Below are 13397 nucleotides of genomic sequence, written 5' to 3'. Positions count from 1 at the left end.
AAGTCTTCAATATAAACTTGATGAAACAGAAAAAATTTTTAAATAATTTAAAAGAATCATTTTTTTAAATGAAAAATGTAAGATTTAGAAAGCAGTTCAAAATTTTATGGTCAATAGGAGAGCTGAAACTAAAGTCTAGGACTACTATTTCCTGTCTGCCACTCTTACACCTGAGTGTAATTCCCTTAAAAATCACAGTGTACTGTTTATGAACTAAGGTCCCATCTGCCTAAGCTACAGACTAATTTTTACATGTAACATAAACTAGAGGCTTAAATGCAGTCAGCTTCAGAAACTGAAGGAAGAAAAAGTGAAAGTGAAAGTCGCTCAGTTGTGTTCGACTCTTTGCAACCCCACGGACTATTATAATACAGTCCATGGAATTCTCCAGGCCAGAATACTGGAGTGGGCAGCCTTTCCCTTCTCTAGTGGATCTTCCCAACCCAGGGATCAAACCCAGGTCTCCCACATTGCAGGCAGATTCTTTACCAGCTGAGCCACAAAGGAAGCCCTTAAGTTTATCTTAGGGGAAGCCTTAAGTTATCTTAAGGAAAAAAAGTTCCTTAAACAAAGGAATAGAAAAGGGAAAGCGAAAGAGTGTGTGTGTGTTGGGGGTGGAGAAGAAAACTCTTATCTGGAAGTAGATGCACAATACGTATCCATGCTCACCATGCTAGACTGAAAAACTCCCCACCCGCCTTCCACCACGAGCCAGTGATACCCAGGTCCTAATCCCTGGAACACAGGCACGTTTCCTTATACGACAAAAGGGACTATGAAAACGTGATGGAAGTTAAGGATTTGAGATGGGGAGATTAATCTGGATGGGGGCCACCCTAAATGTAACCACAAGTGTCCCTGTAAGAGAGGGACAGACAGAGATTAAACCACAATCAAGAAGGAGGCGATGGAAGCAGAGACTCAAGTGCTGTGACGGCACACCAAAGAATGCCAGCAGTCCCCAGAGGCTGACCAAGGTGAAGGAACAGACCCTCCTGGTGCCCCCAGAAAGAGCCCACCCTGCTGACACCTTGATCTGAAGCCCTGCAGTTCAGACTTCTGGCCTCTGGAGCTATGAGAACAAATCTGCCTTGTCTTACACCCCTAAGTTTAGTAAAATGTTATAGCATCAAAGGAACCAATACAGTCACAAAAGTAACTACTTTCCTCAGGAAATGAAAAGCCAGTCTTTTTCCACATAGGAAAAAACAAACAAAAAAATTCCACCACTTTCCATTGGCACTATCTGTTGTCAACTCCAAACAATCTGAAAATACTCCGTATTTCCAATTTATTACAACTTCATCTACGGATTTTTATTAATTCTAGCTCTTTAAATAGATTGTTCCTAATATGCCTCATTTTGCAGTTCTCCTTTTGGTGTTACAAATCTTGGCTATATTCTCTGGCAAAGGAAAAGTGAGCATTCGCTCTAGAAAATGTAAGGCTGCTATCACACTAAAATGGTCACTGTCAAAAAATAAAAACAAACAAACAAATAAATAAAGGGTCACTGTAAGAACTATTTAGTCTTCAGATTTTTTTCCCAATGGAGAAAAAAAAGAGGAAGATCTATGTTAGCAATGAGTGTATTAAAACAAAAGTAAAACAAATATAACCTTTTAGATTAATTTCTATTCAGCAACTATCAGTCTTATTCCTCCTTCAATGACCTACTAGTCTCAATTTCTCTTTTATGAAGCTGCCCATGACTTAAGTATTACACATCATTAAATATAAAGCCTCTAACAGAAAGTACATAATTTTTAAAACTAACTACACCAAGAAATAAAGAGGTATTTAATTGCTACTCTCCAAAATAATTGTTGGAATTGTTTAAAGCAAGCCAGAACAATCCAAAATAAAAATACTCTTTACTTTGCCCAAGCAACCAGATTTTGAAAATAACAACTTCTGAAGTAAGCTTGGACTCTGAAGAGCCAAACAGTAATTACAAAGTCTATGCTTTAAGCTAAAACCCACTTATCAACATTTGTTCCTAACAAGTTCCTGTCTAAACAATCATAAAAAGCCAATTCTAAAAACCTGGATTAAAAGTAGCATATTAGAAGAGTATAAGAGGCAGACATAAAAACAGCAAAAGATAGGTAACATTCTGACAGTAAGTATATTAAGAAACATTACTAAAAGAGCAGGCACAAGAACTCAACCAGAATATGCTTTTAAGGCTAAATATTAACAGAATTAGGTCAATGATTCCTATAAGCTTCAAAAAATTTCAAGAACATCCCATCATTATATTATAGTACAATTTAAGAACTGCTTCTCATACTAATGATCCAAATTCTAACCTTTGTTCATTATGCCTGAGTTGAAGAAGGGTTACAGGCCTGCCAAGCTATTGCTCACTTGCCCCTTGCTCGCTCAGCTTTTGGGGCAGCCAAGACCTGGGTGTCTAGAGCTCCTCGGGGCACCACTGTGTCCTACAGATAGATGTTTTAATGCTCTTGTGGGCTGTGAGGTTAGACAGGCTGAGAAATAAATAACCTCCTTTATCGAAGGCATTAACAGTAAGAGAGTATTAAGGCACATACAAATAAGAGAAAGATTTCCAGATAGAGAATGGGATATGTATATATGGTTGGTTTGCAATTCTAAAAATGAGCTGTGTTTGTGGTTGGTTTGCAATTTTAAATAGGGGGCTTATCCAAAAATACCGTTTGAGCCATTACCTGGAGGATGTGAAGTGAAGATTGGGGTGGCAATAGCAACTGTGTCACTGGTCATCACTGCTTAGTAAGTGGAATATGCTTACAGTTGCACAAAGAGGAGAGCTGGCATCTGTAAAAACATCTGAGAAGACGGGGTCTGAGCTCACTATTGTGAAGGACGTTAGTGGGCACCGTGGCCGAGCTCACTATTGTGAAGGACGTTAGTGGGCACCGTGGCCGAGCTCACTATTGTGAAGGACGTTAGTGGGCACCGTGGCTGAGGAGACGCTTAGCAGCGCAGGAGACTTGTAGAACAGACACCAGAAAGTGAGAGTACATTCTCCGGGATGTGAAGGAGAGACGGCTGCTCAAACCTGATACTCTCTGATGGAAAGAAAGGAGAACAAAGACGCCTTCACAGAGTGCCCAAGCTCCAGTACTAGTTTTTAGAAGGAGGTCTCTCTTGCCAGTGTAGCTAGGGATAAGACAAGGAGGGGAGGCTATACCAAAGCCTTCCAGAACAGTACTTCTCAGCCCGTCAGCTCACAAGAACATTAACGCATCTGTAGGAAACAGTGCTGCCCCGAGGAGCTCTAGACACCCAGGTCTTGGCTGCCCCAAAAACTGAGTGAGCAAGGAGCAAGCCTGGCAGGCCGATAACCCTTCTGCAGCATATCCGGTACCTTGGCACCCCGACAAGGAAGCCCTTCCCTCTACAGCTTTAGTCCTGAAACCTACCAACCCAAAAAGACAGGTAAAAGGAAGATGTAAGCTTTTAGGCATGAACCACAGTTCATCAATGATGGTCTTGTTGGGTGGGAGCCTACTTGAGTCAAACGGACTCAAAATCACTACTTGTGTGACTCAGCAAGACTTTTTTTTCCATCAGACAGATGACAGATTTCCTCTTTGTGCAACTGTAAGCATATTCCTCCTTACCAAGAGGTGATGACCAGTGACACAATCACCACTGCCACCCCAATCTCGTACAGACTCAGGCACACACAAGAATTAAGACGTCCTAATTACAGGGTGGCTTCCGAGGAAAACCCCAGTGCTTTATATGCCCCTCAGTGACACACGCCCTGCCAACAGCACTGAAGGAGGCGTGGGAACGTGACAGGGAGGACAGACCCGAGAGGCCAGGTCCTGGCGAAGCACAAGCATTATGGTTAAAAAGCTTTCAGACCTGCTCTGTGCTTTCCAAACCAGTTTCCCTCACGTCTCTGACCAAGAAAGACGAGAGCCTCTGAGCGACTCGGTGAGGAGCCTAAGTCACACCCCTAGTGCTAGGGCTGAGACCTGGATACCGATGTGTTCTGTCCACGCCACTGTGCTAGCAGAGGGACGGACACACCAAGTGAGCACAAAAGCACGGCTGTGAGAGAGAGGAAGTAAGTTCATTCAGAAAGCCTCCCTGACCTGAGTCTTTTTCTTTTTTTTTTAAGGAGCATGGAAGTATATTTTCTTCTACATGAAAATTTTCCACTTGAAAGAGCTCAGGCTATTGATGTACTAACAGACTGACTATTGCTCACTCTTCTGGTTCTGTCAAAATTGAGGGAAAATGTGAGAGAGACTGTATTAGTGTATGCAGCGAACATGTGCCATACAGAAAAACGTCTTATCACTATGACTTAGTACAATTACATTAAAGGTAGAAAAATTTTTCTTCTTCACAGATTCATTGATTCATGTTCAATATTCTGTATCTAGCTTTTTAGTATTACACCAAAAAAGAAAACTTGCTGTTTTCTAACAATTTCTTAAATCCTCCCAAGATGTTTTCATGCAGCTAACAGTTGAAAAGATTAGTAGAAAATACTGTTTGAACATTCTGGTCTGAATAATCTCTGAATGATTACTGACCTAGAAGAGGCTCAAGTTGGCACAACAGTGTCAACAGGGAGAAGTAGGAAAGAAGATAACCAGGCTGCATCAAGGGTCGGGACAAACTTCTGAGGTCCTACATGTTGGAGATACCACGATGTTATTTAGAGAAACAAGAGAAACCACACACCCACTGATTTTAAGATGCCTTACCATGAGATTCAAGTCCAGCTCCCTGTGCCAGCCCATTGTCATAGGACTGAAAAAGAAAAACATTCAGTTAGTACTGAAATAATAATAATAAATATGCTGTCATGATGCTAATTTTTCTTCTTGATCTAATTTTATCTCTCCCTTTTATCTTTCAAAACATGTATTCTTTCCCATAATTAAATACATCTAGGCATTTTCAAATCCCTGATCTTGTCTTATTCACCAAGCTGAATCAGTAAATGTATATACATTAGGCACATTCTGAGAAGAGACTGTTCAAAGATGGCACTTACATATTTAATCTTTACCCAGTAAAAAGCCTCAACCTTTATTCCTCCACTTGCAAGAGGTATGAGTTTAAGGAAAACTTATATAAGGATTTCATACTCATATATATAACATTATAAATACAAAACAAATCTGTTTTGAGACTTTTGGTTAGCCCTACCTAAAATTTGAATTTCCCCACATATCCCACAAAATCAAAACAGGATAATAATAATACAACTAAACAATTATCCTTCAATTAAAAATAAATTTAAAAAAATAATACAACTACATAGAACTGAAATCCTATCAAAGCTGGAAGACATGCTGAAACTTCAAATTACCTGTCTACAGAAAAAGAAACAACAAATCTCATACTCCTGATACACTTCTGAAGAGAGCAAGGGCACTTCATGAAAAATCGTGAGGAAGAGAGAGGAGCGGGGCTGTCTGAGATCACCTAAAATTACTGGCTCAAAAGGAAAGGCCTGCGTTAAGTGTGAAGTTACAGGAAATCCTTGTTTTGCGCTCTCCCAATTACACACAAACTCCAGTAACACAGCATGCCCCCATTTCAGTAGTACCAGTACAGTAACTATGAGCAGCTGCATGCAGCACAAGCTTGCTGCTCGCCCCCCGCCCACGATGACCGACTGACAGAGTGCGTCAGAGCCATGGACACGCGTCACCTTGTGCGCAGTCTCCGGCCAGTCACCGCGCGGTGCTCAGCGCAGCCGCGCGCATGGGCGTGCTGTTTCTCTATATTAGAATGAATAACCCACATGATGCTTGCAAAACGTCGTAACCAAAGAAGAGACTGGCCACCAAAGGTAAAAGTGCAGTGAAGAAGCAAAAAACAGTAGCACTGAAAGTGAAATTGAGATCAAACAGAGTAATAGAAGACACAGTTATCATGACAGTGCTGGTTGGTTGACACTAGATATGAAGGCAGAAAAACTAAGGGAAGGCGAAATTTCTACATGAATGAAGAAAGTGGCTATCATGAAAAGGAAGATGTTCTAGAGAAGTGATGTTGGCAAAAACTTCACATAAAAGGAATTCTCAGGTATTTCACAACAATGACAATGCAAAGGACGAAATGCTGGAAGTTGGTACTAACTTAGAAAGGAGTATAATCATTTACCAAGACAGAAAAGATGCCTGCTCCGTACTGTAAGTTATATAATGAGAAGAAAAGAATGCTGTTCAAACTACTCCTTATGAATTTTCTACACTTTTTCAATATTGCCAATGTTTTAAATTACAGTGTACTAACAAATATTGGTTTACCATTAAAATTTCTCTATACATTTATAACTGACAGTAACATTAATAGTTTCAAATGTTTTGGCAAAAAATTAAAGGTCATAGAACAAGTGTCATTTTTCCCACTGATGATTAAGATCACTTTGCATCGTTTCAGTCAGCACAACCATCGTGACAGTCTGGTGTGACCAGTCAAAGCGAGGATGCCTGTACTATATACAGAGTTCTGGTAACACTGAGCACTAACCCCAGGAAAGGGGCTGAGGAGGGCATGCAGGTCAAGGTGGCGGCGTCCAAAGGGCAGAACTCTGGTGAAGACAGAAGAAGAAGAGAAAGGAAGAAAGAAGGGCCCTTTGAAGATCAGGTAACAAAGGCAAACTCCAAGGAGCAAAGTTTAAAAACCCAGGAAACAAAAAAGAACTCTCTCCTAGCAGAAAATCACAGACTCACTACCCTTCCCCAACCACTACACAAACAAAAACACACTCTAAATTTAAAAAATCATACTCTGTTTCTCTGCACTGAAAAGACGGCACTCTTACTAAACTAGGAATTCTTGTAAGAAAAAAAAATCCACTAATCACTAAACAGAAAAAGACCAATCCACACAAAGGAACTCTGAATCTCTGAGATGAAAACATGGTGATCACAATGAAAACATCTCTGTATAGGAAAATCTGCCTTCACCTCCAAAGTATGGTGAAAAGCAAAAGAAAACTAGGGTGAAGCACCCAAACTCAACTGTATACCCTCAAATAAGCACTTGGGAAATGAAAAGAGATTTAAAGTTAAAAAATGAAAAGGATAAACAGTAGGAAGAATTAAAGAAAATTAAATGATTTCAGGAAAAGACATTAAGGGACATGTAAGAAAGGCTGAAAACAACCAAGAGAATAAAAATGAGATAAAGAAGTAAGTAAAGGGAGTTGAAGAGAAAGTGGTTGAGATGAAAGATGAGCAAAGAAAGAAAATTACACAAAATTGCAGTACCTAAAGAAAGAGGAAAAATAATGGACTACAAGTAGGGGTCAGTAATCTGGAGCCTGCAGGCTAAACCTGGCCTGAGGCTTGTTTTGTATAGCCCTAAACAGTCAATCTCAATCTTAATAAAATAAATGCAAATTTGGAAACACACCAAGGTATCATTTTTCACCCACCAGTTTGGTAAAAATAAAAACACTGCAACAACATTCTACTGGTGAGCCTGTGTAGACAGAGGCACTCTCACACACTGGTGGGAATATAAACTGGTTCATATTTTAGGAGTGAAAATGAAAATTTATGTATGCATTTACTTTTTGATCAAGCAATTCCTCTTCTAGGAATTTATTTTGAAAATATATTCCCAACAATACATAAGCATACATGCAGAAAGGATTAGTTTCAACACTGTTCGCCTTAGGAAAATACATACCCTATGTATAGAATAGTTGGAAAAAACTATGATATGTACATAATGGAGTGCTACAAAACTGCAAAAAAAAAAAAAAAACAAACGAAGAATGAGGAAAATTTTTTTGACCTGATACAGGGTGGTTTTCAAGCTATACTGTTAAGTAAAAAAAAGCAAAATGCAAAAAAGTACTCTTTTGAGTGAGCGAGGACGACGAACCAGAAACTAATGAGAACACTCACCTACAGAGTGAATGGGTACATGGCGGCAAACACGGGAGTCAGGCAGAGGAAGGAGACAGGAGAGAGGGGAAGCCCCTGTGAGTTACACAGTTTTGAACCTAAATTCTGACTTTCAGAAGCAAGCTAATATATCACATATTAAGGAAATAAAATCAACAAAGTTGGGGGGGGGAGGTGATCCTAAAGTAGAATCCAAACAAACAACTCTATTTCAAATAAATGACATAAACATACTAAAGGTTGGGGGTAAGGTGGTTGTGGAGGGAATAAAAAAAAATATCCCAAGTGTTTTTTTAAATATAGCATTCTGGCAATATACCCATGGGCTCTAAGCAAAAAGAACCAATGTATTCTGGATAACAGGAGTCAGGCTTGTCACTGCCCAAGAAGGGAGTCACAGATGAAAAGAGGGATGGAGTTAAAAAACAAAGATCATGGCATCTGGGAGAAGTGAAAGCTGTGACAGATTTTCTTTTCTTGGGCCCACAAAAATCACTGAGGATGGTTACTGCAGCCACAAAATTTAAAAAACGCTTGCACCTTGGAAGAAAAGCTAATGACAAACCTAGATAAGTAGGTCAAAAAGCAGAGACACCTCGCTTTGCCTACAAAGTTCTGTATAATCAACGCTATGCTTTTTCCAGGAGTCATGTAAGATGTGAGAGTTTATCAAAAACCATGAATTCATGCTAATGAAATGATGAAAGTTGCTTAGTCATATAAACAAGGCTGAATGCCAAGTAATTGATGGTTTTGAACTGTGGTGCTGGAGAAGACTCTTGAGAGTCTCTTAGGATGCAAGGAGATCAAACCAGTCAATCCTAAAGGAAATCAACACTGAATATTTGTTGGAAAGACTCATGTTGAAGCTGCAGCTCCATTCCTTTGGCCACCTGATGAGAAAAGCGGACTCACTGGAAGATTCTGATGCTGGGAAAGACTGAAGGCAGAAGAAGAGGGCAGCAGAGAAGGAGATGGTTGGAGAGCACCACTGGCTCAGTGGACATGAATCTGAGCACACTCTGGGTGACACCGGAGGACAGAGGAACTTGGCATGACAGTCCCTGGGGGTCACAAAGGGTCTTAGCGACCCAACAAATGGTGTTGGATTAAAATAAGGTTATTAGTATCAACTCGGGCTTCCCTGGTGGCTCAGACGGTAAAGAATCTGCCTGCAATGCAGGGGACCTGGGTTCAAGTCCTGGGTGGGGAAGATCTCCTGGAGATCTTCCAGTGGAGAATACCCACTCCTGTATTCTTGCCTGGAGAATTCCAGGCAATGGACAGAGGAGCCTGGCAGGCTAAAGCCTATGAGGTCAGAAAGAGTCAGACATGACTAAGCAACTTTCATCGTTTCATTAGCATGAATTCATGGTTTTTGATAAATAGATATAAATGTGTGGATGTGTGTAAGGGGGCTTTCTATGTATACATATATACATTTCCTACCTCTGAGACAGGGGCTAGAAGCAATGACATCCTAGTACCAATGAGCACATTTTGTGCCCAAATCCTGGTTTCTAAACACCACCCTTCAAAAAGAAGAACCAGAACTTCTTGAAGAAATGACCAATTTTAGAACTTAGGCTGGGAAATTAAACTATGAACCTGGAATATTTTGTGCCAGAGAGCAATGATGTGCTCAAAAATGAACGGGACACGTCAAAAGGGCATAAGAGCCTGCATGAAGGGGTTTTTGCTCGCTGAATCTGGGACAGTATCAAAATAAACGATCAGTTCAGTTCAGTTCAGTCGCTCAGTCGTGTCCAACTCTTTGCGACCCATGGACTGCAGCATGCCAGGCCTCTCTGTCCACCACCAACTCCCAGAGTCCATCCAAACCCACGTCCATTGAGTCGGTGATGCCATCCAACCATCTCATCCTGTCGTCCCCTTCTCCTCCTGCCCTCAGTCTTTCCCAGCATCAGGGTCTTTTCAAATGAGTGATAGTTACAGATAATAACCCACTGAATCAAACAAGAATCTAGAGTTCCTGTTGAAATTAAATAAATAAATAGATAAAGGTGAAAGGAAAGCTTTTTGTAGCAGCAGAGTTTTAACTGATAATTACAGAATGAATGGTAGAGCTGGAAAATCATCAATGCGCACTAACACTAGAGGATAAAAGTTTGATGAGGGACAGGAAATTTACATAGGCTCCAAGTATCTCACCATGAGATACTAAATATGATCACAAATGGAAAAAACGCTAACTTTACAGAGAAACATCTGGCATACACCACCTTAACCAAGTGATCCAAGTTAACATCACCAATAAGGCGTATCAACAGGTTGTACCTCCAAATACAATGCACTAAGAAGAACGTGGTATTACTTCTACAATGATCATGCCACAACGGATACCACTGTTAGGGAAATAGGGGAAAGTCTTGTTCAGGCTTCAGAAGCAGGGGAGCAGCCCTCCGACTTGCTCTGACCTGCGTGGACACTGCCTGGATTCCACGCCTGCTGGCAAGCACAGCAAGTCAGGCAGCACTTCAGATTAGAAAGGGAGTTTGTCTTGAAATTCTTGAGCCCCTGATGGTCTGGCAGCTCCCGCCCCCTCCCCAGAGGGTTTAATGGGATTCTGTAACTCATAAGGTGAAACAAATCTTTCCATATTGTAGAAAGATTAAAGTAAAACCATACCCGCATTTTTGCACACAAACTGATACAAACTGATACTGATATCAGCTGGTGGCCTAGGATTATAAGCAGGAGCCCCCGAAACTGTGATTTGAAGTCTCACTGGTGGGTGGAGGCACCTCCCCTGGGCCCTTTCTCAGTTGGGCCTCCAGACTGCTGTTAACAAGGGACTTCCTAGTGCTGTTCAAGTCTGGATGTAGCTCAGCCCAATTTGGTGATGTATGCACTGTTACTTCTCTCTATTGTTTACATTTCTTTTCAAATTATCTTTCTTCTATAAAAAATTGAAATTGTTTATGTGTGTAACAATGGTTTCTTTGTCTAACGAATCCTTTGAATTGAAAACAAAAGTAAAACTTTTGGCAAAACAATCACCCATCTTTGTCTATAACATCAAACTCCTTTTGTCCTAAAACTTCTTTAAAGGTTTGTTCTTTCTGCCTCCCGAGGCTTTTAAAAATTTGTGCTATTATATATTCTGTAAATTCTGATTTACATATTTAATTAAAAATAACTCTACTCCTCTAAGAACTTACATTTCCGCTCTGAAATATGGACTAGTAAAAGCTGAATTAACAGCCTAAAATATTTTAATCTATAAAATAAAAATTTGATATTTAGTAAGTAAAATAAACCTGGGAAGCAGCACTTCTATTACTCTGATTTTATACGAAAGACTAAAAAGTAGAGCAAATGATATTTCCAGCTGAGACTAAGGTTTCCTTACTATTATTGATAAAAAAAAAAAAAAGACTATATTGTGTCAAAGAATAACATTTCTACTTGATACTCTCCTTAAACCTTAGATTTAAAAAAAAAACCCACACATAAAACTATTTAGAAACCAAAAGTGATGCAAAAATCTATTGTCAGCCCAATCTTGCTACTTAAAATGGCTTAAGGAACCCACATCTCACACCCGATATATAGGAATAAACTCACTATGTGAAGTGAAGTGAAGTCGCTCAGTTGTTTCCGACTCTTTGCGACCCCATGGACTGTAGCCTACAGTCCTCCATCCATGGGATTCTCCAGGCAAGAATACTGGAATGGGTTGCCATTTCCTTCTCCAAAGAAAAAATCTCACCAAGGGCACCACAATTCTCCTTTAAGTTTGGCTGTGACTTCTCAAGGACCCCTACTAGGATAGGCTACCAACATTTACTTTGAGATTTTCCTGTTTTTTGCTTCCAAGGCTGACCAATTTCTTTCCACTAAAGACACTGTTTCTTTGGATACAATCAGATTATATTTAAAATTTAATGGCTAAAGAGTCAATCTGTCCTTGAAGATTATTTTTACATGGCTATTCCAATATATGATGTACCTAGAAAGCAGTCTTCTTACCCTATTTCCAAATTACTGCTATTGATAGACGAGATGAGGCATGCCCCAGCTCTCATCAGTCGTGTCCGACTCTCTGCGACCCCATGGACGGCAGCACGCCGGGCCTCCCTGTCCTTCACCAACTCCCGGAGCTTACTCCAACTCATGTCCATCGAGTCAGTGATGCCATCCAACCATCTCATCCTCTGTCATCCCCTTCTCCTCCCAGCTCTCCTATATGAGCAACAATAACTAAAGGAGAGAATCACTATCAACGTAACTCACCATACTTCTTCTAATATAGCTGATAGCCTTTTTCATATCCATGCCAGACCAGTTGTTGAGCATATAGCAGATACAGGAAGCACAGTATACAAATCGCATGTCATTTTCACTGCCTTCAGGTACTGCACAAAAACTGAAAGTAAGAACATGATTTACTGTACTGTAATTTGTTTATTTGTACGGGGGGCTATTTAGAAACAGCCACCTCATGTTTTCACTCACAGAAAAACCTATCACTAATAACAGGATTTGAAAATCATATACTACTTTACTATTCAGTGAAGAATAGGACTATTAACTTGAACGCTATAAAACTGCCCCCAAATCATCACTCTGCTCTGAAGTTCTGCCGTCTGGGGAGCTTAACCCGCGATCGCAGCTACTCCTCCCCAGGAGCCACCACCCCAGAGTAAGTCCATCAGCTCTCAGCCACGGGAAGCTGTGGCACAGGGGTCTGAGAATTCAGGACAGAGACAGGAGCAGGTGAAAACTGGGAACTGTTGGTTTTGCCTATGTACAATTTCTTCTCAATGTATATATAGATAACCAGTATGATAACTGATCATATTGTTTTAATTTTTACCTATAATTAGTTTTAGAGAAGTATATAGTAGTGTTTCATGTCTATGCTTTTATTATAAACAAGGGTAAGACAGCAGTAACCAAAGACTATAGTGAAATACTGAGAAATTAGTGACATGTACTTGCTAAGTATTTAGTTTTATAGTATTTCCAATTAACGTCAATTTATCTTACATGTTTCCATTAATTTTCCCCCATTAAGAGCAGTGTTTTTAAGATAATGACAGGAAAATAGAGATAATAGTAGACAGAACATAGATATAACATGGCAGGATTTGTTTGCCAAGTTTTCTCTTTAGACAGAATCACTACTGCTTTATTACTTCCAAGATTTAAAAAAATGTTTCACCTTAAAATTTTTTTGTTAGACCCATGACTCAAATCATCAAATATTAATGAACTCACTAACTTCTTTTTCTAACCTTTAAAAATATAGAAACTATCTACACTAGAATATAATATTCAACATTCATCCCTTTTCCCCCCATGACTACCTTCAGGCATAAAAGTTTAGACTAAATAAACTTTTAAAACATTGAGACTAAATGTATGTCTGCTTCAAAATGTTAATTTTTAACCCAGAAGGTAAATTAAAGTAGATCCTAATCCTGAAACTATTAAACCACTTATTTATGGAACACTTATTGTCTCCTTTAAAGAAAAAATGAAATAAAA

The 13397-nt window shown here is 39.8% G+C and overlaps 1 protein-coding gene across 1 annotated transcript in view; it reads right to left on the bottom strand.

Annotated features, from left to right (window-relative positions):
• Nucleotides 1–13397, bottom strand: part of PGGT1B (protein geranylgeranyltransferase type I subunit beta) — a 52235-nt gene that overhangs the window by 9510 nt on the left and 29328 nt on the right. The window contains exons 5-6 of the mRNA XM_043920120.1: nt 12141–12273; nt 4716–4761 (exon numbers count right to left, since the gene is read on the bottom strand). Of these exons, the coding sequence (XP_043776055.1) occupies nt 4716–4761; nt 12141–12273 (179 nt within the window). The remainder of the gene's footprint in view (nt 1–4715; nt 4762–12140; nt 12274–13397) is intronic.

Source organism: Cervus elaphus, chromosome 12 (genome assembly GCF_910594005.1).
Source record: "Cervus elaphus chromosome 12, mCerEla1.1, whole genome shotgun sequence".
NCBI lineage: Eukaryota > Metazoa > Chordata > Mammalia > Artiodactyla > Cervidae > Cervus > Cervus elaphus.
This window is presented reverse-complemented; position numbering and strand designations above follow the sequence as displayed.